The sequence below is a fragment of the Glycine max genome, chromosome 2, assembly GCF_000004515.6.
Source record: "Glycine max cultivar Williams 82 chromosome 2, Glycine_max_v4.0, whole genome shotgun sequence".
Taxonomy (NCBI): Eukaryota; Viridiplantae; Streptophyta; class Magnoliopsida; order Fabales; family Fabaceae; genus Glycine; species Glycine max.
Window position 1 is genome coordinate 15,870,425 of NC_016089.4, and position 27,420 is coordinate 15,897,844.

General features: G+C 36.1%; 1 protein-coding gene across 5 annotated transcripts in view; it reads left to right on the forward strand.

The window, feature by feature from the left end:
• The window catches only part of LOC100792646 (piezo-type mechanosensitive ion channel homolog), a 35,813-nt gene extending 10,301 nt beyond the window's left edge, over positions 1–25,512 (forward strand). For 4 of the 5 annotated variants that reach the window (XM_006575029.4, XM_006575030.3, XM_014767349.2 and 1 more), the window contains 15 exons: positions 2,620–2,735; positions 3,051–3,135; positions 4,592–4,807; positions 4,888–5,065; positions 7,405–7,533; positions 7,706–7,879; positions 8,000–8,233; positions 15,040–16,584; positions 17,048–19,539; positions 20,544–20,936; positions 22,011–22,169; positions 23,449–23,955; positions 24,462–24,609; positions 24,705–24,849; positions 25,039–25,512. In XM_006575029.4, coding sequence (XP_006575092.1) covers positions 2,620–2,735; positions 3,051–3,135; positions 4,592–4,807; positions 4,888–5,065; positions 7,405–7,533; positions 7,706–7,879; positions 8,000–8,233; positions 15,040–16,584; positions 17,048–19,539; positions 20,544–20,936; positions 22,011–22,169; positions 23,449–23,955; positions 24,462–24,609; positions 24,705–24,849; positions 25,039–25,174 — 6,657 coding nt within the window. In that variant the 3' untranslated portion in view covers positions 25,175–25,512. Of the gene's footprint in view, positions 1–2,619; positions 2,736–3,050; positions 3,136–4,591; positions 4,808–4,887; positions 5,066–7,404; positions 7,534–7,705; positions 7,880–7,999; positions 8,234–15,039; positions 16,585–17,047; positions 19,540–20,543; positions 20,937–22,010; positions 22,170–22,414; positions 22,494–23,448; positions 23,956–24,461; positions 24,610–24,704; positions 24,850–25,038 lie in introns of those variants that run through there. The other variant, XR_001384810.3, reaches the window with a different exon arrangement.
• The last annotated feature ends 1,908 nt before the right edge of the window (positions 25,513–27,420 follow it).

A 27,420-nucleotide genomic window follows, 5' to 3' on the forward strand; every position in this document is an offset into this window, starting at 1 on the left:
TGTTGCCTTGTTGGGAAGATGGTTATGGGCTTTAGCCTCTAATCGAGATCAGTTGTGGGCTAGAATTCTTATCTCAAAATATGGTGGCTGGGCAGATCTTAATAATGGCAGGGATAGACCTTGGCACTCTTATTGGTGGAGGGATATTCGAAAAGTAAGTAAGCAACCTGACTTTAGTCCTATCCATCAACATCTGGTTTGGAAGGTAGGGGATGGAAGCATAGTCAACTTCTGGAAGGATAAATGGCTTGGGGCTGCTTCAAATCTTGAACAGCAGTTTAATCAGCTGTTCCTCATCAGTAAACAGCAGACCAGTTCTATTTCTAATATGGGTTTCATGTCCCATGGTCATTGGTGCTGGGATTTAAAGTGGAGAAGAAACTTATTTGATCATGAACAGGGTGCAGCTGTGGCTTTTATGGAAACCATTAGTAATGCTCTTATTCAGCCTCATTTGAAGGACACCTTGAGCTGGACAGCTGAATCTTCGGGTTTATACTCAACTAGGTCAGCTTATAGATTGCTAATCACTGCTAACAGCAATCATCCTCAGTCCAATATTTACAAGACAATTTGGAGGCTTAACATTCCTCCAAGAGCTGCGATTTTCGCTTGGAGACTTATCAAAGATAGATTACCCACTAGACAGAATCTCCTAAGAAGAAACATTCTCATTCCGGAGCAGCACTGCCCCTTATGTGGATCTCATCAAGAGGAAGCTGGGCATATATTTTTTCACTGTAAATTGACTAATGGACTTTGGTGGGAATCAATGAGGTGGAAGCGAGTGGTTGGACCTCTAGCAACAAATCCAATAGCTCATTACACTCAATTCTGTGATGGCTATGGTGCTGGGAAGAATCAAAACAGATGGCACAGATGGTGGATTGCTTTAACAAGCTCGATATGGAAGAATAGAAATCTACTCATATTCCAAGGCAAAAGTTTTGAAACATCAAAAGTCATGGAGGATGCTTTATTCCTTTTGTGGTCATGGCTGAAATCTAGGGACAGAGACTTCTGCACTTCCTTTAACTTTTGGTCGTCTAATCTTGGAGACTTCTTTGGTTAATTTAGGTCTCTTGTATTTGTGGGGGGTTTGTTGTTTTAATTCTGTATTGGTGGGAGGTTTAGATGCTCTGCATCTATGTATTCACCAGCAGCACTTCTGGTGCTGCTGTGTCCCTTATGTTTAATATATATATATATTATCTTTTGCCTTTCAAAAAAAAAATGAATCACACTTTCTTTCCAATTCTTGTCCACACTATTCTTTTCTCTAACTTTCCTGTGTACCAAAGTTTAAATTCTATAGTGTCTAGCTTCTGTGATTTTTGTTAACCCATTTGGAGCATGTTTGGGAAAACTTTTTTCCCCAATTTCAGCTGTTTTTGTCTCATTTCAGCTATTTATAAAAAAAGCTTGATGATGTTTGGGAATCTTAGCGTGAAAGCCCAGATGTTAGATTATTGTTAAACAGCTTATTTCAGTTTTAAAATTGTATTCCCAAAACCCACAACAATTTGTGGCACATGCGAATTTGGCAGGTGCACATGCCTGCAATGTGGCATTACGTGTTTGTGTGAGCGAGGGGGAGGGTAACAGAATGAAGAAGGTGGATGTAAAAACACATTTCCTTAGTTTTATTATATTAATAAATTTTTATTGAACTGTAGATTGTAACTTCTTTTTATTTATTATTTATTTTTTGTCTCTCACTTTTATTATTCATATTTATTTAATTTATAAAAATTCAAAAATGATGATAAAATATGAAATAAATAAACATTTAATTAATATTATTATGAATACAAATAAATAAGTATATACCTTTTTTCGTAATTTACTTTGTAAAACCTGATTTTTTTTGGGGTATCCAAACGGAATTAATTATCTTATTATAATCAATTATAACAATAGTCGATTATACTTATAATCGATTATTGCAATAATTAAATTTTTGCAGTATCCCAAACACACCCTTGGTTTCTTACAGGCACATAATAATAATCCTCCTTCGAATCATGGTCTTCACCACCTCCATAGACTTACCTATCATAGTACCAATATTTAAAGTAGCAAACCTAATAATATACTTCTGAAGTAGGTCTTTACCCACATTCATTCAAGAAAATGTGAGGATACTTGCTTATTTTACACTTCATTTGGGTTTTGATGCAGTGGCTCTAGCTCATTTGACACCTTGAGCTATATACACTGTGCTACTTCTGAATAATGACCTAAGTACCTTTAGCACATAAAAACTGTTGTGAGTGATTCATATTAGGTATAGCAACTAGTTTTACGTTGGCTGCCGAAGGCTCAACACAATCCTCTCTTGGAACCAGCTATGATGCCATAGTAAGAGTTTATAGAAATGAAACAACTGTCAGCAGCCAATAATCCAATAGAAACCGTGCTTCCAAAAGATATCCGATTGAATTATTGCCATTCTTTTTCAACATAGAGAACAACTAACTAATATCTATTTTATACAAAATAAAATGATATATGACTGTGAAGTTCTTTTTCCCTTATTATTTGTGTTCACTGATGCACTATACTCTTGCTGTGACTGATAATGTTTTGACTTATAATTATTCCTTTCTTGTGATGCAGCTGTCTTTTATTAAATCTGATTTGGAGGAGATGGGTTTTATTATTTCCAGGACAGATTGTAGCTTGACTGAGCAACTTCTTCCCTCTAAGCATTCATTTTTTATTCGTGAATCAAGGTAATCAAATGAAAATCTACTTTTCTGATATGCTTTATGTGATATTGTTCATGCACCTATTTATGATTGAGTGGAGGAAAATTTCCGTTCCATTGTTTGATTTCTACTAGGAAGTTTTCCTTTGAGAATAACATTATGAAAATTGAGGTTGAAAGAAATATGGTTACTGATAATTAATGTGTGAATTTTGCTTATTTTAATTGGAATGTATTTTTACTTTACATCTGCAGCCTCACTTTTTGTTTCCAGATTTTTTCTTTTGGGAATGTGGATTTTGGCTTTAAATCCTGCTGAGTGCCTTAATTAAATGTGCAGATCTGGTGTGAGGCACACAAATGTTTTACTCAGAGGAGCTGTTTTTCGAACTTTCAGTATCAACTTTTTCACGTATGGTTTCCCGGTATATATTCTTAAAACATGTTATAATCTGCTTTCTGTTATCAATGATGAATGATCCCAGAGGCGTGACCCTGTTTATTGTAGTCTTTCCTTCATTGGTCTACATTTATCGCATGTTTGAACTAAAATTAACTTTTAGGATATATATTATATATACACCTTACTCCCTCCTCCTTGAATGTGCTTTAGGTTAGGTATCTAATCTTGTTTCATGGGATCGGGGATGACAATTGGTAGGATTTAGGCATACCGGCATGGGTAACAACTTTAAATCCGCATTCTCATACCTAGATTCCCATACCTGTCCTCATTACTTGCATTTTGGTTAATTGAAAAATGATTTCCCTTAATACCTTTTTTTCATGAACTAATAAAACATACATATTATGCTATCATTATAAAATAAAGAGCATTCATTAAACAATACATCAAACAAGGTACGGAATTACAGTATCATTCATCTAAAGTTAAAACACTATACAATAAGATACCAAATGACATCATATTTATATTTATGTGTGTGTATGTGTGTTTGAGGAGGGATCAAATTACATTATTTAACCATTACAAGTTACACCAACTATTTCACTATCAATAACTTCATATAGAATGTGTTTTCTATTTTTTTTAAAGCAAAAAGTTTTATTGATAGCTCTTAGTTTAGCACAAGTAGTGCCCAACCAAGCTAAGAACACCTTACAAAAGAATAAGCAAGAAGAACAAAGGTGATCAAAAAAGAAAAAATACACCAACTCATCTAACATTCTCATGTCTGAGGAAAGCTAATAACTACCCATTACATAAGAAGAATAGAATGTGTTTTTTATTAATCCAATCATTGAATTATAATTATATATTACCTTGTTTGTTTGTGTAAAATCTTATTGAAATTAACTATAAGTATATACTCAAAGATTTTGTTTTAATATATTTTAAAAGTATATATTACGTTAATTTTGATGTATATCAATGGAGTATTAAACAATTTTAGATTAGTATAATATTTGGTAAATATGATCAATATGATTAGAGTTTTCAATCCAACCATAGATTTTCAGATAAAATTTGAAGTTATTGAGTAGTGTAATAGTTGGTGTAACTTATAGCAGTGTCATTTGATCCTCTTTCTCTTTGTGTGTGTATCAAGTGAGAGGTGAAAGCATGAGAGTAATGAATGTCAACCATATAATTCTAATAGATGGCTACGATTAAAACTAATCAAAACAATCCTGACCATAAAATTTTCAGTTATTTATCCAAACTAAACCCATCCAGTAGGTATTTACTCTGCTCTACTCATTGCAAGTACCCAATGGGTATAAGACCCATTGCCATCTCTATTTGGGATATATATTTTGATGCATTTGCAGCTACTTATGTAAAGTGTCATATGCATTTAGTTCACTTAATACCAAATGATTTGTTTATTGATTTCCCATATTAATTTTATTTTGCAGGTCTCCTTGTTTGTCCTTTCATTTTGGAGCTTCCATTTTGCAAGCTTATGTGCATTTGGGCTACTTGCTTATGTCGGCTACATTGTCTATGCCTTTCCTTCGTTATTTCGTCTGCACAGATTGAATGGGCTGCTTCTTGTCTTCATTCTCTTTTGGGCTGTTAGCACCTATATATTTAATGTGGCATTTACATTTCTGAATTGGAAACTTGGACGGGTAATCTTTCAGGGTGACAATTGTTATAACTGATAAGCATACATTCCACTAATTGCAAATATTTTCATTCCTTTTAACAGGACATGAAAATCTGGGAGATGGTGGGACTGTGGCACTATCCAATACCTGGATTTTTTTTGCTCGCACAATTTTGTCTTGGAATTTTGGTTGCATTAGGTAATCTTGTGAACAATTCAGTTTTCCTCTGCTTGTCTGATGAGGGTGGGCTATCTTCAAATGACTTTTCCTCAGTAAAAGGTATTAATTACAATCTTGTCATACGTGTTAAATGAAAACTTAACAAACATCTTTTATTTAGAGTTATGTATGGCCACATACAGTCATATCCTTTTTATTTGTGACTATATATGGCCATATACAATGGAGTGTGTGTGTGTATATGTATGCATGGTCATTTCAAATTTAACTACTGAGAATAATTTAGGATGGTCCAATTTTTTATTATAATAAAATTTTAATAAATCATTATTGCAATTAAATCCTTAATGCATTTATAAACCTATGCTGAGTTCAATTCACTCAAGTAATTCATCTTAAAAACATAATTCTTGTAAGTAGTATATTGTAATTCATTCCTTAGTGCATTTATAAACCTAATGTGATAAGTTCAATTCACTCATATAATTCATCTTAAAATAATTCTTATAAATAGCAGATTGTAATTATTTCCTTAATGCATTTCTAAACCTAATGTGCTGAGTTCAATTCTTGTTTTAAGTATTATTATTATTATTATTATTATTATTATTATTTCATACTGTTGAATTTGGGTTTAAATCTAAATCAAATCTAAAAGCTTACTTATTAGGTGAGGATTACCCAAGCCTTTTATAAGTTTTACTTTAGCTATATCTATAGTTGATGTGAGATCTCAACAAAGCATGCCTAAGATTCAACAACTCAGGTGTGGAGATTGTAGGATTGATTTTTTTTTCTCCCTTTATTGCATTTGGAAAGCCATGCGGACAGGTAGATTTTTGGATAGTTGAAGGTGACCTGATATTAGACCTATAATAGACTATGATACCACCTTGAATTTATACTGGACCTAACTCAATCCAAAAAGCTAAGTCATAAGGTGAGGATTGCGTAAGCTTTTATAAACCTTTACTTTGGCTATATCTATAGTCAATTTGAGATCTCAACACATACTGTTTTTATGAATGCTTAGTCTCACTAGGGTTATCTATAGTCAATTTGAGATCTCAACACATACTGTTTTTATGAATGCTTAGTCTCACTAGGGTTGACTACATTTTTCTTTGAATGAGCTTTGTCATCAAGATTTTGTACAGCTTTTATGTATATCACCTTATGTAGCAGACGTTTTGGCTTGAAAATGCTTTGTTTCTAGGAGTTTTATAGTTTGGTTATCTTGTCTTTGCATCTTTTAATTGCCTTGTGGTTCTGTCTTCATTCTTTAGGAGACAGAAAAGGAATTTGTTGAAGAAAGGGATAAATCTCATTGGAAGACAACAAGCAATCCTCAAAATAATAAAAATAATGTTTAATTACTCATTTGGTCTCTATAGTTATAAAAATATTTCCTTTTAGTCTCTATACTTAAAAACATTTACTTTTTGTCCCTACACATACCATTTTTAATCCCATTTAGTCCCTATGCATATCTTTTAAGTTCCTACACTAAAAGGGATTGAAAATGGTATGTTTAGGAACTAAAAGAGGATGTTTTTAATTCTAAAGTATAGGGACTAAAAGAGAAATTTTTTGTAACTATAGGGAGCAAATGGGTAATTAAACCTAAATAAAAAAGAATAAGAAATATCATATAAACCAGACAAGAATACAGTAAAGCTCCCTGAAAACATTTTGGCGTGGGATCACTAGGATCTTGCTGTGCATCAGCCACTCTTGAGTTCAAGCCCAACTGGTTCAACCTCCTCACACACAGACATGCATGCACACATGCATGGTTATAAACCCTGAAAATTGTTGACTGAACAGCAAATGGAAGCCAAGTAAACAACCGTATCCAAAAGCTAGTTTAGGGAAAGGAACTTTTTCCTTTGTATCAGTTGTTGTTTATGTATTGATTTAACATTCTTGTTTGTATCAGTGCTAATTTTAGATTTATTTGCCTGGACTTTATTTGACCCTCCTATCTGTTGCTTAGAGTATCATATTTTCTTTTTTTTTCACCCAATATTTTGGGCATGATATTGGGGAAGGGGATTGGGTACATAGAATAACCTTACTTCAATATGTTGTGGTTTGTGGAACCCTTGATATGATTTGCTTCCACCTACCAAAATTTGAAACAGTTTTGTGTTTGTCTGCATAATTTTTTAATGAGGTCTTATGGAATTACGCTGAAAATTGTGTATTTACCTTTTTTGGTGCTTACTTATTATGGATATGAACTTGATTTCTTAATTTATGATTGGAGCTTTTTTGCTTTTTATATCTGGAAATTTTTTAGATGTTTCACTCTGGATTGAACATCATAATAGTACTGAGTTACTTGTTCCATTTTTTTTTCTGTTGATTTTGATCTTTTTTTTTCTGACTTCAGATATTTCCCCCCTCTTATGTCATCATATCTTTCTTATCTGCAGTGGAGGGAGAGACTAAGGTATTGATTGTGGCAACAATTGCATGGGGACTGCGCAAATGCTCTCGGGCTATCATGCTGACATTGATCTTTTTCATTGCTATAAAACCTGGTTTCATCCATGCTGTATATAGTATGTTTTATCAAATCCTTACATGTTCATGTTGCATTTAATCCATTTAAATGATTCATGGTCATTTATCTTGTTTCTTGTTAGCCATTAATTAAGTTGTAGAATGCAGTTTATTGTGTGACTGTATCCTATGCTACTTTATTGATTAGCTTCTATTATGTCGTTTCTTCAGTGATATTCTTCCTGATGTACCTTTTGAGCCATGATGTCAGTAGAAAGATGAGACAAGCTTTGATTCTCTTATGCGAGATTCATTTTTCACTGTTGTATGTTCTTCAAATTAATTTGATCTCAACTGCGCTGGAGAAAAAAGGCTCTTTAAGCATGGAAGTTGTAATGCAATTAGGTATTGATGGATTTTAGTTAGTTTATACTTTTTGAAATTATATCAATTCCATATCCATATGCTTTCCCACTTATTAAATGACAAGGACATGGGAGATTCATGTTCTATGAATTGTTGCAGGTCTCCGTAAAGAAGATAGTGCCTGGGATTTCTTGGAAGTAGCTTTGCTTGCTTGCTTCTGTGCAATTCATAACCATGGTTTTGAGATGTTATTTTCATTTTCAGCAATCATACAGCATGCCCCTGGCCCTCCTATTGGATTTGGCATTTTGAAAGCTGGTCTTAACAAATCCGTTCTATTGTCTGTATATTCTTCCTCCTCTGTGAGAAACAGTGATGAAAGTTTGTCTTATGGTATGTTTCAAAAACATTTATAGTGCTTCTGAATTACATTTTATTAGTGTATAATATATGTATGTGTAATGATATTAAATTGATGTTAGTTCAAGGTGGTTGATATACTAATATCTTGAGCATTGTTTCTGGAAATGAATAGCAGAAAATTGTTAGGCATAGAAGTATCATCAGTTATTCTCTAGGACTCACATGCTGTATCACTGTCTTCAACTGGTTGTTGCAGAAATGCGTTCCTCCATCACTGATCAAGGCTCGTGGGACTCCGAAGCGGGAGAAAATGTTCTTCTTTAGAAACTTGATTACTACCCTGGCATCGTCCTTCGGCGTAGCTATGGCCTCCACCCACTTGGAGACATAATCCACTGCTACCAAGATGTAAATATTCCCATATGACGAAGGCAGGGGTCCCATGAAGTCTATGCCCCAACAGTCAAAGATTTCCACCTCCATGATGTTCTGCAACGGCATCTCATTTCTCCGTGATATCCCGCTTGTTCTCTGGCATCTATCACAACAACGCACAAACTCGTAAGCATCTTTAAAAAGAGAGGGCCAGAAAAAACCTGATTGTAGCACTTTTGCTGCTGTTCTGTCCCCGCTATGATGTCCTCCGTATGATGAACTGTGACAGTGCCAAAGAATGCTTCGTGCTTCTTCCTTTGTGACACATCTTCTCAATACATTATCTGCCCCTGCTTTGAACTAATGGGGGTCATCCCAAACATAGAAGCGTGCGTCGTGTAGGAACTTCTTCCTCTGATTCCAAGTGTACTCCTCTGGAATGACTCCCGTGGCTTTGTAGTTTTCCATGTCTGCAAACCAAGGTCTGGTGGTAACCTGCAAAAGAAACTCATCAGGAAATTCATCTCTTACCTCTGGCTCTTCCTTGGTGACTTCTTCATTCTTTAACCGAGATAAGTGATCGGCTACCACATTCTCGGATCCTCTCTTATCCTTGATGACGATGTCAAATTCTTGCAATAAGAGGACCCATCTAATCAACCTTGGCTTCGAGTCTGTTTTGGCGAGCAGGTGCTTGATGGCAGCATGATTTGTAAAAATGGTGACCTTCGATCCTATCAAGTATGACCTGAACTTCTCCAAGGCAAAGACAACAGCTAGCATTTCCTTTTCCGTGGTGGCATAATTCAACTGTGCTTCATTCAGGACCCTACTAGCATAATAAATAGCATGAAATACCTTATCGTGTCTCTGTCCGAGGACTGCTCCTATGGCATAATCACTGGCATCGCACATCAGCTCAAAGTCTTTACTCCAGTCGGGTGCAATCATCACAGGTGCAGTAGTAAGCTTGTCTTTCAGTGTCTGAAATGCTGCTGAACATTCTTCATCAAACTTGAAAGCCACATCTTTATTCAGCAGGTTGCTTAGGGGTCTAGCAATCTTTGAAAAATCCTTGATGAATCTCCTGTAGAACCCTGCATGCCCTAAGAAACTTCTGACACCTTTAACATTCAGTGGTGGTGGCAGCTTCTCTATAACATCTATCTTTGCCCGGTCAACTTCAATCCCTCTAGCTGAGATCTTGTGGCCCAGGACTATGCCCTCTCGGACCATGAAATGACTCTTCTCCCAGTTCAGGACTAGATTAGTCTCTACGCATCTCTGAAGTACCATCTCTAGGTTCCTCAAGCAACTGTCGAATGAGGATCCGAAAACCGAGAAGTCATCCATGAACACCTCGATGCTTTTCTCCACCATGTCTGAAAAAATGGCCAGCATGCACCTCTGAAATGTGGCTGGTGCATTACATAACCCAAATGGCATCCTTCTGTAAGCAAAGATGCCAAAAGGGCATGTGAAGGCCGTCTTCTCCTGGTCTCTAGGGTCCACCGCAATCTGATTATATCCTGAGTATCCATCCAAGAAACAATAATATGTCTGCCCTGCAAGTCTCTCCAGCATTTGATCCATGAACGGTAGAGGGAAGTGGTCCTTCCGGGTGGCTTCATTCAGCTTGCGATAGTCGATGCACATTTGCCAGCCGGTGATAGTTCTTGTTGGTATCAGGTCATTCTTCTCGTTCCGCACCACTGTCATTCCACCTTTCTTGGGAACCACCTGTACTGGGCTTACCCAAGCGCTGTCAGAGATGGGATATATGAGTCCCGCCTCCAAGAGCTTGAGTACCTCCTTTCTGACCTCTTCCTTCATTGTCGGATTTAGCCTTCTCTGAGGTTGCCGGATTGGCTTGTAATCCTCTTCCATCATTATTCTGTGCATGCAATAAGCAGGGCTGATTCCCTTGAGATCCGATATATGCCATCCAATAGCTTCCCTGTGTTTCTTGAGGATATCTACTAACCTGTTTTCTTCTTCTATCGTGAGTGCATTGCTGATTACTACAGGCTTGTCTTCCTCCAAGAACACATACTTTAGGTGATCTGGCAATATATTCAACTCTACCTTCTTCTCGGACGGAACTTTCTCTTCTAGCGTCTCAAACTTGGCTTCTCCCTCCGGAATACGGTCTTGTCGATCCAAGTCTTCCAAGCAAGCCTTTAGATCTTCCTCCTCTTCACTGGTTAGACAGTCCAAAGCATTTACCATTGCTTTCTCCAGTGAAGACTGTGGTGTCTCGAGAATACTGACATCTTCCTTATCAATCTCTTCTACTCTGAAACACTTCCAACCTTCCTGTGGATACTTCATTGCTTTGAAGAGGTCGAAGGTGATCTTCTGGTTGTCAATACTCAGCTCCAAGTTCCCATTCCCCATATCCACCACACAGTTGGCAGTCAGCATGAATGGTCTGCCTAAGATGAGGAGAATGTCTGTGTCTTCTTCGATATCCATTATGACAAAGTCCACCGGGAAAGTAAAGTGGCGGACCTTGACTAGGACATCTTCTACCACCCCGTAAGGCCTCGTAATCGAGCGGTCTGCTAGCTGAAGCGTCATCTTGGTAGGATCTATCTTCAGATTCCCAATTCTTTTACACATTGACAAGGGCATCAAATTGATGCTTGCTCCTAAGTCAATGAAGGCCTTGTTCACCGTCTCCTTCCCTATGGTGCATGGGATGGTAACACTTCCGGGGTCCTTAAACTTCTTGGGTAGCTTCCTCTGTATTATAGCGCTGCAGTTACCCCCTACCACAATGTTCTCATTGTCAATGTACTTCCCCTTCTTGGTGAGGATGTCCTTCATAAATTTGGAGTAGAGGGGCATCTGCTGTAAGGCTTCCCCGAATGGCATAGTAATCTCCAGCCCCTTGAATATTTCCAAGAAACGCTTGAAGTAGCGTTCCTTGTTCTTCTTAGTGGGCACCACAGGATATGGGAGATCTTGTGGTAGAGCTGGCAGTTCTTCTCTCCTGGCTTCCCGTGCTTTCTGGCTCTTGGTTGTAGGTGGTGATGCCACCTTCTCTTCTTCTGTCTTTTCCTCTGGTGTCTCTATCCTATCTTCCTCTGTCCGGTCTTCTTCTTCAACCTTACCTTCCTCCTGTGCTTTCTTCTTCCCTCGAGTCAGCACGGCCTTGCATTCTTCCTTTGGATTCTTCCCCGTGTTAGCCCCGAAAGTTCGAGTGGGCCTTTCAGCTTTGTCTTGTGCCAATTGGCCCATTTGAACTTCCAGATTCCGAATGGCTGCATCCGTGCTCTTCTGATGGGACCGTGTCTCCTGGATGAATTGCAGTAACAGTTCTTCTATGTTGGTGGGCTTGTCTTGCTGATTGGGGTCCTGGCTAGGATGCTGGTATGACGGTTGGTATGGTTGTTGATTCCTCTGCTCCTTGTACTGGTTTCCCTGATTCCTCTACCCTGAACCTTGCGTGAAGTTTCTTCCTTGATTGAATCCTGGTGGCCCATGATTGAATCCTGCTCCCCCTTGGTGGAATCCAGATGAGTTCCCCTGGTTGTAACCCTGGAATCCGCGATTTCGTATGCCCATATAGTTTACTTCTCGAGAAGTATCCTGTTGGCTTACACACTGTCCAGGCTCATGGGTTCCTCCGCATGTGGGGCATCCTTCTACCTGCAAAACAGAAGAGTGGGAAGAACTTACCGCTTGTAACTGTTGAGGTAATTTGCTGAGGGTTTCGGTAAGGGCTTCAATTTGTCTCGTCAACAGCTTGTTCTGTGCCAATGTCGCGTCTTGCGTGCCAAGTTCCAAAAGGCTTCTTTTTGTAGGCACATAGCTTTGATCACGAAGGATTGCTTGATCACTGGCCGCCATGTTCTCGATGAGCTCCATTGCTTCCTCTGGAGTCTTCAGTTTGATTTTTCCCCCTGCGGACGCGTCTAGTAGCTGTTTCGAGTGAGGTCGCAAGCCATCGATGAATATATTCAATTGTACCGGCTCGCTGTATCCGTGTGTTGGTGTCTTTCGTAACAGCCCGTGCAAACGGTCTAGTGCTTCGCTGAGGGACTCATCCGGGAATTGATGGAAAGAGGAAATCTCCATTTTTCCTTCGGCGGTCTTCGACTCTGGGAAGTACTTCTTTAAAAACTTTTCCACTACTTCTTCCCAGGTTCTTAAGCTGTTGCCTTTGAAAGAGTGCAACCATCGTTTTGCCTCTCCTGCTAGAGAAGAGGTTAAGACGTACCGCATCTTCTGGGACTTCAACGATTTTTACGGTGTTGCATATTTCGATGTACGAGGCAAGGTGAGCATATGGATCTTCGCTTGGAAGACCATGGAAAAGATTTCCTTGGATTAACTGAATAAGGGAATGCGGGTAGGAGATATTTGCGGCTTGCACCTCCGGTCTTGCAATGCTCGTGAAGAACTGAGGAGTGGCGGTGTTGGAGAAATCCTCTAAGGTGACTCTTCGTGCCGGTTCCCCGTCCATTTCAGCGTGCTGTGGAGAAAGAGGAGGTGATGTGTGACTGCTTCCTTCGGTGTCTTGTTCCCTTCTTCTTCTTGCAGCGTTGTTACGCCGACAAGTGGCTTCAATTTCCAAGTTAATAGGGACAACTTCTCCAGATGCAGTCCTAAGTCGCATAAAAACAAAAAGGCACTACCCGTGCAATTATAGAAGAAAGAAAGAAGGAATAGAAGTAAAGAGAAAGTACTGATAGAATAAAAAAAACTTCGTACCCCATTGTCCAGAGACTCTTCGCTATGCGAAGGTATGGGGGAGGGACGTTGTACGCAGCCTTACCCTTGCATATGCAAAGAGACTGTTTCCGGATTCGAACCCATGACCAACAAGTCACCAAGGCACAACTTTACCGCTGATAGAATAAGCCAAGAAAAGAAGAGTTGGGCTTACAAACTGATATAGTATTAAGTGCGAAAATAAGATCCCCGGCAACGGCGCCAAAAACTTGTTGAAACTTTGGCAAGTGCACCAAATCGTTACAAGTAGTAAATCTCGGAAGTCCGAGTATCGTGTCCACAGGGATTTTATTGCACTTATTAAATACTTCTCAATTTGTAAGTGAAAGTAAAGTAGTTAAACAGGAATGAAAGTAGGAATAGAGTGCTATCAAATAAGTAAAAAGGAAAAGCAATTGATAAAAATGCCAAGACCAGACAAACCCAATTGGCCTACGATGCATGTAAATATAATATTCATTATCAATGAAATGATATTAGTTCTACCCACATCTGTTGACTACTTGCCCCTGATGCCTCACGTTGGCAAGCCTATTTTAACTACCTATCTCCCAAATGCCTTTGCGAAGATTCAATAGTTAAAATGCATTAAGATTAAGTTCTAGATGTTGCTTAAATGCATGGGCAGTGGGTTATCATTCTATGCCTAGCAATGCTAACCCAAGGATTCTTTTCTTAAGATGTTCTATTAGGTGTTACCCTTTCCCAAGCGTATAACCCCTAAAACTGATGCATGCATTGAATCTTAAATATTTATTGGGGATTACCCTCTCCCGAGCAAATAAAACTCAAAAAGAGATCTAAGAATGAATGCAAGAATACAAGAAAAGAAATAGAACAGAAAAACCTGGAATAAATTCCTTTGTAACTCTTGAAGCTCATTGTACATCGTTGGCTTTTTAGGCCTGTCAGGCCCTAGCTAGGGGATTAGCCACTCATGGCCATTGAGGGCTTACAACTGGGGATGAAAGAAAGAATGGGGCTAATAAAACAAAGAATATAGAGAGAGGAAAGAAAACTCAGGCTTGAAGTACTGAGAGTGGTGCTCTGAGACAAGGTGAAGTTTCCGTTGGACTGCCTCTCTATTTATAGTTGCTGAAGTGGGCTTATGGGCCTTCGTAGTCGCGCTCAGCGCCACACCTCGCGCTTAGCGCGTTCAGATCGCGCGCTGGGCGCGCCATGCACGCTGGGCCTGTGCTTCTGTTGGATCGCGCGCTGGGCACCTAGCTGGGCTTAGCGCGCGTAACGGTTTCTGCCTTCGTGCTTAACGCCACGCTTAGCGCCTGCAGTTAATTGCTCGCTTAGCGCTTGATGCGCGCTTAGCGCCCCTATTGGACTGGGCCTGCTTCAGAATTTCTTCTTTTTCTTCCTTCTGTTGCCACTTTTGCTAAATGTAACCCCATTTTTCGTATCTGCAACCAGAAATTCAATTAAATTAATTTTCTCACTTTTAATTACAAATAATTGCTAAATAATTAGTTTTAAGCCAAAATTTGACTATTTAACTCCTATAAATTCACAATTATTTAGCAGTTATCACATTGGCTCTGCTTGGATGGTGAAAATAATAAGTCAACTCTGGTTATGATGCTTTAAATGCAAAGCACATATATTCCTACTATTTTTTGCAAATGAAGTCTTTTGTAGTGCAATTATTTTTGCAGGTTCTGTCTTATTTATTGTGATCCATGTTTTCACATTGTCATATTTTATTTTTACAGAAAGGAGAATAGCATCATACCTGAGTGCAATTGGGCAGAAATTCCTATCAATATACCGATCATGTGGCACCTACATTGCTTTTGTGACTATTCTTCTCACAGTATACATGGTGAGACCTAATTGCATATCATTTGGTTACATATTCCTTCTCCTTCTTTGGATTATTGGAAGACAACTTGTCGAGAGAACAAAAAGACAGCTTTGGCTTCCATTGAAAGTGTATGCAATTTTGGTGTTTATCTTCATATATAGCTTGAGCAGCTTCTCAAGCCTAGAGATGTGGTTGTCCAAATTAATAGATCTCTACTTTTATCTGGGATATGACTCAAAAGCATCTTCTTTCGACAATGTTTGGGAATCTCTGGCAGTCTTAATTGTTATGCAACTTTATAGCTATGAGAGGAGGAAGAACAAGCAGAACAGGCAGGATCACTTGGATCAGTTAGAACCAGGGGCACTTGGGTTTATCAGGCGATTTATTATCTGGCACAGCCAGAAGATCTTGTTCATTGCTCTGTTTTATGCATCTTTAAACTCAATTAGTGCATTTGGTTTCTTGTATCTGGTTGGCCTCATCTTCTGCTCCATTTTACCAAAAACTTCTAGTATCCCATCCAAATCATTCTTAGCATACACAGGTTTTTTGGTGACAGCTGAGTATGTTTTTCAGATGTGGGGTAAGCAGGCTAAAATGTTTCCTGGGCAGAAGTATTCTGATATATCTCTCTTTTTGGGTTTCCACGTATTCCAGCCTGGCTTTTGGGGTCTAGAATCTGGATTGAGGGGAAAAGTGCTAGTGATTGTGGCTTGTACTCTTCAATACAATGTCTTCCGTTGGCTGGAGAGGATGCCAAATACAGTTCTAAGCAAAGGACAGTGGGAAGAACCTTGTCCTTTGTTTGTTCCCACAGAAGATGTATTCATTGATGATGCTATGTGCAATGAGGAAAGTAAATCATCATATAATTCAAATCTGCCGTCTGCAATAAAAGAAGGGGTGTCAGGCAAGTCACTGCAAATTATTACCTCTGGTCTTTCCCAAGCACTTGATACTCCATCCTCTAAAACAGGAGATTCTTCTGACAGTAGCAGTAAAAAGTATTCATTTGGGTTTATTTGGGGAAGTTCCAAGGAGAGTCAGAAGTGGAATAAAAAGCGGATTGTTGCTTTGAGAAAGGAGCGATTTGAAACACAGAAAACTGTCTTAAAAGTATATTTGAAATTTTGGATGGAAAATACATTTAATTTATTTGGACTTGAGATAAACATGATATCATTACTACTGGTAAGCTTTGCCTTGTTGAATGCAATATCCATGATGTATATTGCACTGCTTGCTGCTTGTGTTCTTCTGAATCGACATATTATATGCAAAGTCTGGCCTATATTTGTCTTTTTGTTTGCTTCCATTCTCATCCTGGAATACTTAGCCATCTGGAAGGATATGTTACCTTTGAATTCTCATGCTTCAAGTGAGATTCGTTGCCATGACTGCTGGAAAACTTCAACTCTGCATTTCAGTTATTGCCAAAAGTGTTGGCTCGGTAGGACTCTCTTATCCTTCTCTGAATTGCACTCTATGGAAGAATTCCATGATCATGCTGTTAATACTTAATATTTGTTTCTAATGCTTTAAGTGTGAGGGCATTAGAAAGTTTTCTTTCAGCCTAAATATATGGTTCATTCATTCTTTTTTATTTAGATACTTGAGATATTTAGTCATTTTCTTCCTATCTGGAGCATCTCCCTCTAGCAAAGATGGAAACTAAGGAGTGGTGACATCAGTTCTTAAAATTCTTGGGGGCTTTCCACCACTATTTAATATGCATGTATTATTTTAGGGGAATGCTAAAATTGTTGTTTTAAATAGTTTGAAGTGTACAACATAATGCATTAAATACTCCTTAGCCAGTGTCCTTAGGGCACTTATTATTGAGGCTTCAATATATTATTTTGCACATTGAGACCTTTAATAACCTGTTCATTTCACTGTCTTTTCTGCTGTAGGACTTATTGTTGATGATCCCAGGATGTTGATTAGCTACTTTGTGGTATTCATGCTGGCTTGCTTCAAACTTCGTGCAGATCGCCTGCCTAGCTTTTCAGGATCATCAACATATCGTCAGATTATGTCTCAACGTAGGAACACATTTGTTTGGCGAGATCTATCTTTTGAAACTAAAAGCATGTGGACCTTTGTTGACTATTTGAGGCTTTACTGTTATTGCCATCTGCTAGATCTTGTCCTGATATTAATATTGATTACTGGAACTCTTGAGTATGACATTTTGCATCTTGGTTATCTAGCCTTTGCTCTGATATTCTTTCGCATGAGACTTGAAATACTGAAGAAGAAGAACAAAATATTCAAGTTCTTACGCATATACAACTTTGCTGTTATTATTATTTCTCTTGCTTATCAGTCTCCTTTTATTGGGGGACCAAGTGCTGGGAAGTGTGAGACAGCAAATAACATTTATGAAATGATTGGTTTTTATAAATATGATTATGGTTTTCGGATTACAGCAAGATCTGCAATTGTAGAGATCATCATTTTTGTGCTTGTATCACTTCAGTCATATATGTTTTCCTCGCAAGAGTTTGATTATGTATGCCGCTACCTAGAAGCCGAGCAAATTGGTGCTATTGTGCGTGAGCAAGAGAAAAAAGCTGCATGGAAAACTGCACAATTGCAACAAATTCGTGAAAGTGAGGAGAAAAAACAACAGCGTAATATGCAGGTTGAGAAGATGAAATCAGAAATGCTTAACCTGCAAACACAACTCCATAGCATGAACACATCCACTAATTGTATTGATGGATTTTCTCACAACAATGAGGGTCTGAGAAGGAGAAGGAGTGTTTCTCTTGCATCAAATAATGACATTGGAATCCCTGATAAAGAAGATCAGGTTTTGGGTAGACTAGATCATACAATAAGAGAGGATTCTGTTTATCCTATTAATCTGCATGAACCATCTGTTTGTACAAATGTGGAAACTCCATCAACAGAGGAGTATATGAAGCATTCAGTGGATTCTGATTTTTGTGAAATTACTGAAGTAGACATTGATACTACTTCTAGTGATTCAGGAAAAAGGGAAAAATTTAAAGGGCAAGCAAAAGAAAACCCTCTCAAGTCTGCTGTACAATTAATCGGTGATGGTGTTTCCCAGGTACAGTTCATTGGAAATCAGGCAGTCAATAACCTAGTGAGCTTCCTGAATATTTCACCAGAAGATTCTGATTCAAATGAACACTCAAACATTGAGGACAGCATATATGACGAGATGGAGAGTCAGAAAACTCAGCATATATATATGGATCGTTCTTCATCTGTGCAGTCAGATAAGAGTTCTGATGCCGCAAGGCTGCAGTTGGGAAGGATCTTTCGTTATATATGGCACCAGATGTGTTCCAATAATGATGTTGTATGTTACTGCTGCTTTGTTCTTGTGTTCTTATGGAATTTCAGTTTGCTATCAATGATGTATCTTGGGGCTCTCTTCTTGTATGCTTTATGTGTAAATACTGGTCCAAGTTACATCTTCTGGATTATCATGCTGATCTATACAGAACTTTATATTTTACTTCAGTACCTGTACCAAATTGTCATCCAGCACTGTGGGTTGAGTATCGATCCTCACCTATTACGAGAATTAGGTTTTCCAACACACAAAATCACATCTTCATTTGTTGTCAGTTCATTACCTCTCTTTCTTGTCTATTTATTTACCCTCATTCAAATCTCCATAACACCTAAAGATGGTGAATGGATGTCTTCTACTGACTTCAAGTTTAAGAGGACTGATCTCCATGCAAAAGATGATCGTACTAGTTATAACTGGCAAGATAGAGCATGGGATCTGCTAAATCAGGTTATTAACATGGTAAAACTGATAATCATAAGCTTTTTTAGGTATTGGAAATCACTCACACAAGGAGCAGAATCTCCTCCTTATTTTGTTCAGGTGTCTATGGATGTCAACTTCTGGCCAGAGGATGGGATTCAACCAGAGAGAATTGAATCTGGAATTAATCAGGTGCTCAGAATTGTTCATAATGATAAGTGCAAGGCAAAGAACCCAAATCTTTGCTCTTTTGCTAGCAGGGTTAATGTTCAAAGCATTGAAAGAAGTCAAGAGAAACCCAATGTTGCCTTGGTTGTTTTTGAGGTTGTGTATGCTTCACCTGTAATTGACTGTTCTTCCACAGAATGGAATAAGTCTTTAACTCCAGCATCTGATGTGGCCAAGGAAATCCTCAAAGCTCAGCGTGCTGGTTTTGTGGAAGAAATGGGATTCCCTTACCGCATTCTTTCTGTAATTGGTGGAGGCAAGAGAGAAATTGATCTGTATGCTTACATATTTTGTGCAGATCTGATTGTATTCTTTCTTGTTGCCATATTCTACCAGTCTGTCATAAAAAATAAAAGTGAGTTTCTCGAAGTGTATCAGCTTGAAGACCAGTTTCCAAAAGAATATGTCTTTATGTTGATGGTATGTCTGTACTTTTTACTTTTTATTTATCCTACTGTTATTTAACAGGGCAGGAAGAGTTTTTCCATAATATATAAATAAATAACGACCTCATTTGAATAAAATTCTTTATAAGCACTAATAAGAGAAGAAAATAAGAAGATAAACTGAATTAACTTCTCCCATAAGTTAAAATCATGTGCTTCAACTTTTATAGAAGCTCTGTCATATACTCCAAACTGAAATAAACTTCTCCCATAACTTTATTTCATTTTACCTTCGCATTTTCTTCTTCCATAATGTGCATATGGAAACAGGGCCTAAAAGAATTTAACTCATTCAGACAAATTTGACATTTTATTGGGTAAAAGAAGCAGGTCAAGTGTGTCAATATTTTAGTTCTCTAATATTTATAGTTAGAGACGTAGTATAAAACCATTCATATCTCTTCATCTAACAGCTTAAGCTTTTGGAGTTGTTGGTTCCTGATGTGGTATTAGAGGTTCTTTGACCAAGTATGTTGTCTAGAGTTTGATCCTTGTTGTCCCTCATTCTAAATAAATGCTGAATTTCATTACATGGTAGGTGAGCATATTCTCTTTTTCAAGCCCAAAGGGCCTGTGCAGGAGGAGGGAGGGGGATGTTAGAGATCTACTATAAAACATTCATGTTTCTTCACTTAATGGCTTAAACTTTTGGCATTGTTGATTCATGATGGTTTATAATGCCAAGAAATTGTCCTGGCCCTTTGAAATTATTCCATTTATGATTCTTTTGGTTTTCCAAATAGAATATTTAGATTTTGTGTTCCTTTTTCATAATTTGGAAGTTAAAATTTATGGCACTTTGAAAGAGAATGACTATAATTCATCATTGGCATGTTTAAGAAACATTTCTTATCCAAGTTTCTTTGTTGAATATATATGTTAGAATGACGCAACGATTTATTGCATGCTTCATTTATATGTGTGGCTAGAGTTGTAATGTCATATAGACTCCTAATAAGAGTTACTTCTTCTGTTCAGGCTATCTTCTTCTTGATTGTGCTTGATCGAATAATATACCTCTGCTCATTTGCCACGGGGAAAGTGGTTTTCTATATTTTCAACCTCATTCTCTTCACATATTCAGTTACAGAGTATGATTGGCAATTGAAGCCATCCCAACGTATAGCTCAGTTTGCTCTCCGTGCCATATTTCTTGCAAAGGCAGTTTCTCTGGGACTTCAGGCTATACAAATCCAATATGGCATTCCTCACAAGAGCACATTGTATCGGCAATTTTTGACAAGTGAAGTTTCAAGAATCAATTATTTAGGATATAGACTTTATCGTGCTCTGCCTTTCCTTTATGAATTAAGATGTGTTCTTGACTGGTCATGCACAACTACGTCCCTCACCATGTATGACTGGCTAAAGGTATATGTAAATATTTATTTATAAATCACAATCTTTAATCCAAAAAGTGAAATTTCCCTCATTTGATATTTTTTTGGCAACGACTTTGATAAACTATCATGTTTATTAATTTATCTTTAGTATTACCCTATTATTGTGAATAGTGTACTCGAATAGTTTTGATTTATTAAATAAAAATTCTCTTTTTAATTTGGTTGTTGTTGAATGATGGTGAGTATAACAACCCAGACATCATAAATTTTAGTCTGAAGAGAGAAGTTTCACTTTATTGTTTGCAGTACCCAAAATTAACAAAATAGTTGTTAGAGGACCCAAACAAAAAAATACTTGTTTTAAAGGGTCTAAAAGTGACCTTTGTGCCCATGAAGAATTTCACATGACCTCATTTGTTTTTCTTGCATAACAGCCAGCAGGAAAATAAAAATTGAGACTTTGTGAAATCAATGAAAAGTGTATTGTTTTATGTGCATATTAATCTAAGTTTTTTTGTCACTGATCATTCAATTTAAAAATGGCCACTGCTTGAGAATTTCAAGATATGACAATACTCACAAATTCACAATAGATACCACTATATATGTTTAGTAACACCAACCTATTCCTAATGGAAAGACCAAAAGAAAAACTACAAATGGCAGTTAACCAAATTTCCTGTCTTTAGATTAAAAATGGCAATACTTTGCTGAGTATAATCTGTATTGTTTATTTAGAAAAGTCATATAATTTAAGATGGCTGTCACTGCTCCTAAATTGTTTTTTAAAACAAAAGCGTAAACTTTTATTTTATTATCATTTCATAGACCATACCATTACACAGGAAATCAGGACTTGTTTTCATTATTCTGCATTTGAATGTCTTTTAGGAGATTAGTAACCCATCTGTTAGGTCTGATTTTGGGTTAACATCACTTTTTAGTTTTTAGATTAGTTTTTTTTTTCCTTTATGTATAAGCACCTGTGAAAATTCATTTAGAAGAGCTTATATTTCTAGTTTCACAGTTTTTTTTTTTTGTTGCTTCTAAATTTAGCCTTGTTTAGAAACTAACACCACCATCTTTTCCCCTGTTTTGTTAGCTGGAGGACATAAATGCAAGTTTGTACCTTGTCAAATGTGATTCAGTCTTAAATAGAGTTACACACAAACAGGGGGAGAAGCAAACAAAAATGACCAAATGCTGCAATGGGATATGCCTTTTCTTTGTATTAATCTGTGTTATATGGGCTCCAATGTTGGTAAGTACTAAGTATATGTAAACATCCAAAATCATATCTTAGATTACTCTCTAGGATTAGTTTCTCTATTTCCTTGTTATCTCTTTGGAATTGTTAGTTCGTCGATATCATGATTTGTTTCCCTAATTAGTTAGATTATCTTAGATTCTTAGAATGTGAGTTTAGGCCTAACTCAACCCCAAAAGCTAGCTCAAGGGGTGATGATTGCCCCTCACTTATATATTCTAACTTGACTTTATTTTTAGCCGATGTAGGGCTTGGATTTTTTCCAATACACCCCCTCACACCTAGACACTTCTTGGGCTTGGTGCGTGGATAACAATGGTGGGTGACCCTTTGGATTAATCTTTGATATGTTTTGATACCATCTTAAATTCTTAGAATGTGAGTTTATGCCTAACTCAACTCCAAAAGCTAGCTCAAGGGGTGCGGGTTGCCCCTCACTTATATACTCTAACTTGGCTTTATTTTTAACCGATGTAGGACTTGGATTTTTTCCAATAGATTATGATTAGTATAAACAAGGGTTTCTTATCATGTATGTGTATAAATGCATGCTCGTGTCTATGTGATGTGATGAAACATTAAGTGAATATTTCAGTGTAATAAACATGATGGTTTCTCTGATATTCTGCATGCTTGCAAAGCCTGGGTATTGATGTACTCTTTGGTTTCTTTTTCTTATGTCACCTTTTACCAGAAGATCCAGAAGTATAAGAAATGTGCTAGAATAAAACTAGTGTGATCAATTTTTGAAAAAGTGGTTGGTTATCAATTTATAACTAGAATATCTTTAGTGATCTCATATGTCCATGATTACAAGCTAATATGCATATTCTGAGGAACCTGCAAAACCATCAAGTTTGGTAAAATCATAATAATAATTTCGAATGATTGTTAAAATAATGTTGATGGATGTTTTTATTAATTTTAATGGATGTTTATTTTTTTTCAAATCTAATATAATTTAATAATTTCTGTTCTTGCAGGATTTTATTATCCTATGTTTCTTGTAGTACCTCTGGTACTTTTCCTACTATAATATAAATTATCTTTGCAGTTCAAAAAAAAAAAAAAAAAAAAATATATATATATATATGTATAATTTAATAGTAATGAAAATTTCAACAACTTTGTCTGGGAATACTGGTGTTGGGTTGTGATATTATTGGAAACTTGTGTTATTATTAAACTTGTGTTCATGTGTTTGACATTGCAATTTTTCAACCACCTCTAGTAGCATAAACATATTCATCTTACATCTTTTTTATCCTTACAGATGTATAGCAGCGGTAACCCGACAAACATTGCAAACCCCATAAAAGATGCTAGCTTTCAGGTTGATATCAAGACAGTAAGTGGAAGGTTGAATTTGTATCAAACTACTCTATGTGAAAGACTCCGGTGGGATTTACTAAATTCAAATGCCAATCCCGATCCTTATGGCTATTTGGATGCATATAATAAGAATGATATCCAGTTGATATGCTGTCAAGCTGATGCTAGTACATTGTGGCTTGTTCCACTTGTTGTTCGGACCAGATTGATTCATTCCCTTGAATGGAATACTGACATGGAAATTTTTTTCACCTGGATATTCTCAAGGGACAGGCCAAAAGGGAAAGAAGTTGTGAAATATGAAAAAGCTGTTGATCCTCAATATCTTCCAACACAGTCTGATGTTCAGAAGGTTCTTAATGGCTCTATGAACAGCTTTAGGATTTATAATGTTTATCCAAGATATTTCCGTGTCACTGGTTCAGGTGATGTTAGACCTTTGGAAGAGGTAATCTGATTCCGAGTACATATTTTCAGTTCAGAAATGCTAGTAACACATTTTGTTATTTGAGTTTTATTGGAAATTTCAATATTTTGTGGATTACACTTATTTAAGAAGCTTCACCTTCACTCATGATTTTGTAGTTTTCAATAAATTTTAACCAATAAAAAAGAATGTGTTAGAGGGTGCTGCTAACACTGTTTCCATGTGTTTCTTCCTTCAATTACTAATTGCAGGAATATTTGAGTATAATAACTGCATATTGGCATTCCATAGGTGACCGCCAGAAACTAACCATCTTTTGCTCCTACTGATGTAGTTTTTCCAGTAACACTGGAACTTTTCTTTCTGACTATTGTTGGTTATAGATTAGAAACTACTAGATTTTCTTATATTGGAGTGATAGTCACGAAGAGGGAGGAGAGCTGGTGTTCATTTCACTGATAATTGCACCCTGGTTTGTCTAAAATGCTCCAAAATAACTATTAGAAACTTCAAATTCAATTTTTCAGGATAATGCTCTTAGTGCTGATCTCATTTTGAATCGCGAGCAATTTGAGTGGTGGGCCTTCCGAGATTTTAATCCATCAAATTTGAGTGGACTTTGTGGAGGTTTGACGGGACCTATGGCAATCATAATATCTGAGGAGACACCACCGCGTAAGTTGGTCATGGCATTATTTATGTGTCCATGATTCATTTTATTTCCTGATAATAATGCCTTGTACAATATTTCTAATATTGTAACACTACAGAGGGCATTCTTGGCGACACACTCAGCAAGTTCAGCATATGGGGGCTTTACATAACCTTTGTTCTAGCTGTTGGACGTTTTATCAGACTCCAATGCGCTGACTTAAGGATGAGAATTCCGTATGAGAACCTACCTTCCTGTGACAGGTACTACAGATTTATTTTCTGAAGATGGCAGTACCATTCATATCTTTTTCCCCATTGAGAGTGTCTGGCCACTTAAACATAACTGATGTCACTGAACATGCGTTATTCTACTACTATAAGATTGTTGCTAACCCTATTTATGATACATCCTGATTACTTATTACTTCTTGTTTCATGTTTCTCGTGTAGATTGATAGCGATCTGCGAGGATATATATGCTGCTAGAGCTGAGGGTGAGCTTGGAATCGAAGAGGTCCTTTACTGGACTCTAGTGAAGATATACCGGTCCCCGCACATGCTGCTTGAGTACACAAAACCTGATTAGAATTTTCAGTGTACCATTTTCTGGTCACTAACAGCTAACCAGGTTCAGTGCTCACGTATGATTTGACTGACATTGAACGATGTTGGAGTCAGGAGCAATACAATGCAAGTTGATGCCTGCATGATAAGATTAATATTGCAACATTTTTGGTGCGGTATTCATTATGCGGTTATGAAACATTTCTCTGAACAGATTGGGGAGCACGGCATCGTGATTCTTGACTGTTATCATACATAACATTGATGCTAATGATTATTTTGGGGGAAATCATGTATACAATGTACAATACAGTCAATGCCAGAATTATAGGAAAGCAAACTTGTATAGTTAACCAAAAAGAGTGATGTTTTGTTGTCTACCCCTTCTCTCACCTTAAAATCATAAAACAGCAAGATTAAGTCAACCGAAACTTAAATTAAAATTAGAATATCGATTCAATAAATGGTTGCTCAACAAAATTTCACGCCTTAAGTTGTTTTAAATTTGGTCATTGCTCATTTAACTTAGATTGATGAGTTAAGATTTTTTTTTTATAAGCCCTAGTTATGCCATAGGTTGTAAAGCAAACTAACATACTTGTTCCATAATTTTATCATCCCACATATTTGTGCTACACACTAATTGACTCAACCTCTAGCAAAATTCCATCTCATAATCATTTCCCTTGTCTAAATATTATGTGTGCCCATAAAGGAAGGGTTAATTACTTAAAGAGTACATTTTTTAATGAGAAAATAGTGTAGCGTCATATCACTATGAAATTGAAATATGAATGATTAGATGCTGTAATTATTGGCTCTAATGATTAATGTTAAAATATTATTATTAAATTTATAACTTTAATATTTGGCCTGATAATTTATTAGGGGTAATTCAAAATAAATGTATAATATATATATATATATATATATATATATATATAATCTATTATAATAGATATTCTCTTCTAAATAAAATATTTTATATTATTATTAATTAATAATTAATTTTTAATTAAATTAATAAATTATTAAATTTTAAGCATAAAGATATTCTTAAGAAAATAATTTGTGATCATTTTAAACAATATATTTTGATGTTTTAATTACTTTAACATTATGCTACATTTATATTTTTTAAATTAATGTCATTGAGCCATTATACACTGCAAGTAATCAAATCATATTAAATTTTATAAACAAAGGAAACACATTATATGGATGTCATAAAAATTTATAATATTAAAATAGTTTGAAATTTTTTATAAATTCATTTTTAAATATTTTAAAAATAATTATTATAGTTATAATATGGGATAAATTACTAATTCAGTCCCTTTATTTATTTAATTGATTCAATTTGATCTATTTTTTTACTAAAAAATCAATTTTATGATTTTATCACTTAATTTTTAAAGTTAATACAATGTTGTCTTTTGTGTGTGCACCATTTAAATTTCTTATGAAAGTATCCTACATGACAATTACATGTAAATTTTTAGTGTGTCACGTACACATGTTAACATTATTTCTCCTAATTGGACATAAAGGACAACATTAAATCAATATTAAAAATTAAACGAGTAATTTAAACTTTTAATACTAGAATTTCTCGTAATTGGACATAAAGGACAACATTAAATCAATATTAAAAATTAAACGACTAATTTAAACTTTTAATACTAGAAGAATCAAATTAAATCAATTAAATAAATAAATAAAAACCAAATTGGTAATTTAATTTATAATATAAGATTATAATTATTATTATTATTATTTGAATTTCTATCCTTATAAATTATTAATGAAAATAGCAATGTTGTTAGCAATACTTAGTGTAATTTATTACACCATGTGATTATTTATCTTAAATTTGTGAGATCTACAATGTTATATAGATTTAATAATTTTACATAAGTTTATTTTAATGCATAAGTTATTAGAGTGAATATTTATCTTGAGCTTAAGGCACATTAAACTGTGACAGAAAATAATTTTTTTATTGATTCAAATTAATTAAGCAACAATTATTTATTTAAAGAATGTATTGTCAAGTCATTTGCTTTGATAAAAAAATTTGTTAAGCAATGTTTTTTAACTTTGAGCAACTCATGGTAAGCACATGCCATAACATCTCTAATGGTTATAGTTTAAGTAATCTATTTTGATTTTTTTTTATCTCATGTTAATTGAGACCAACAATGACACATCATAATTAAGCTACTTTAAGCAATCCAATATGACATATAGATTATCTCCAATGATAAA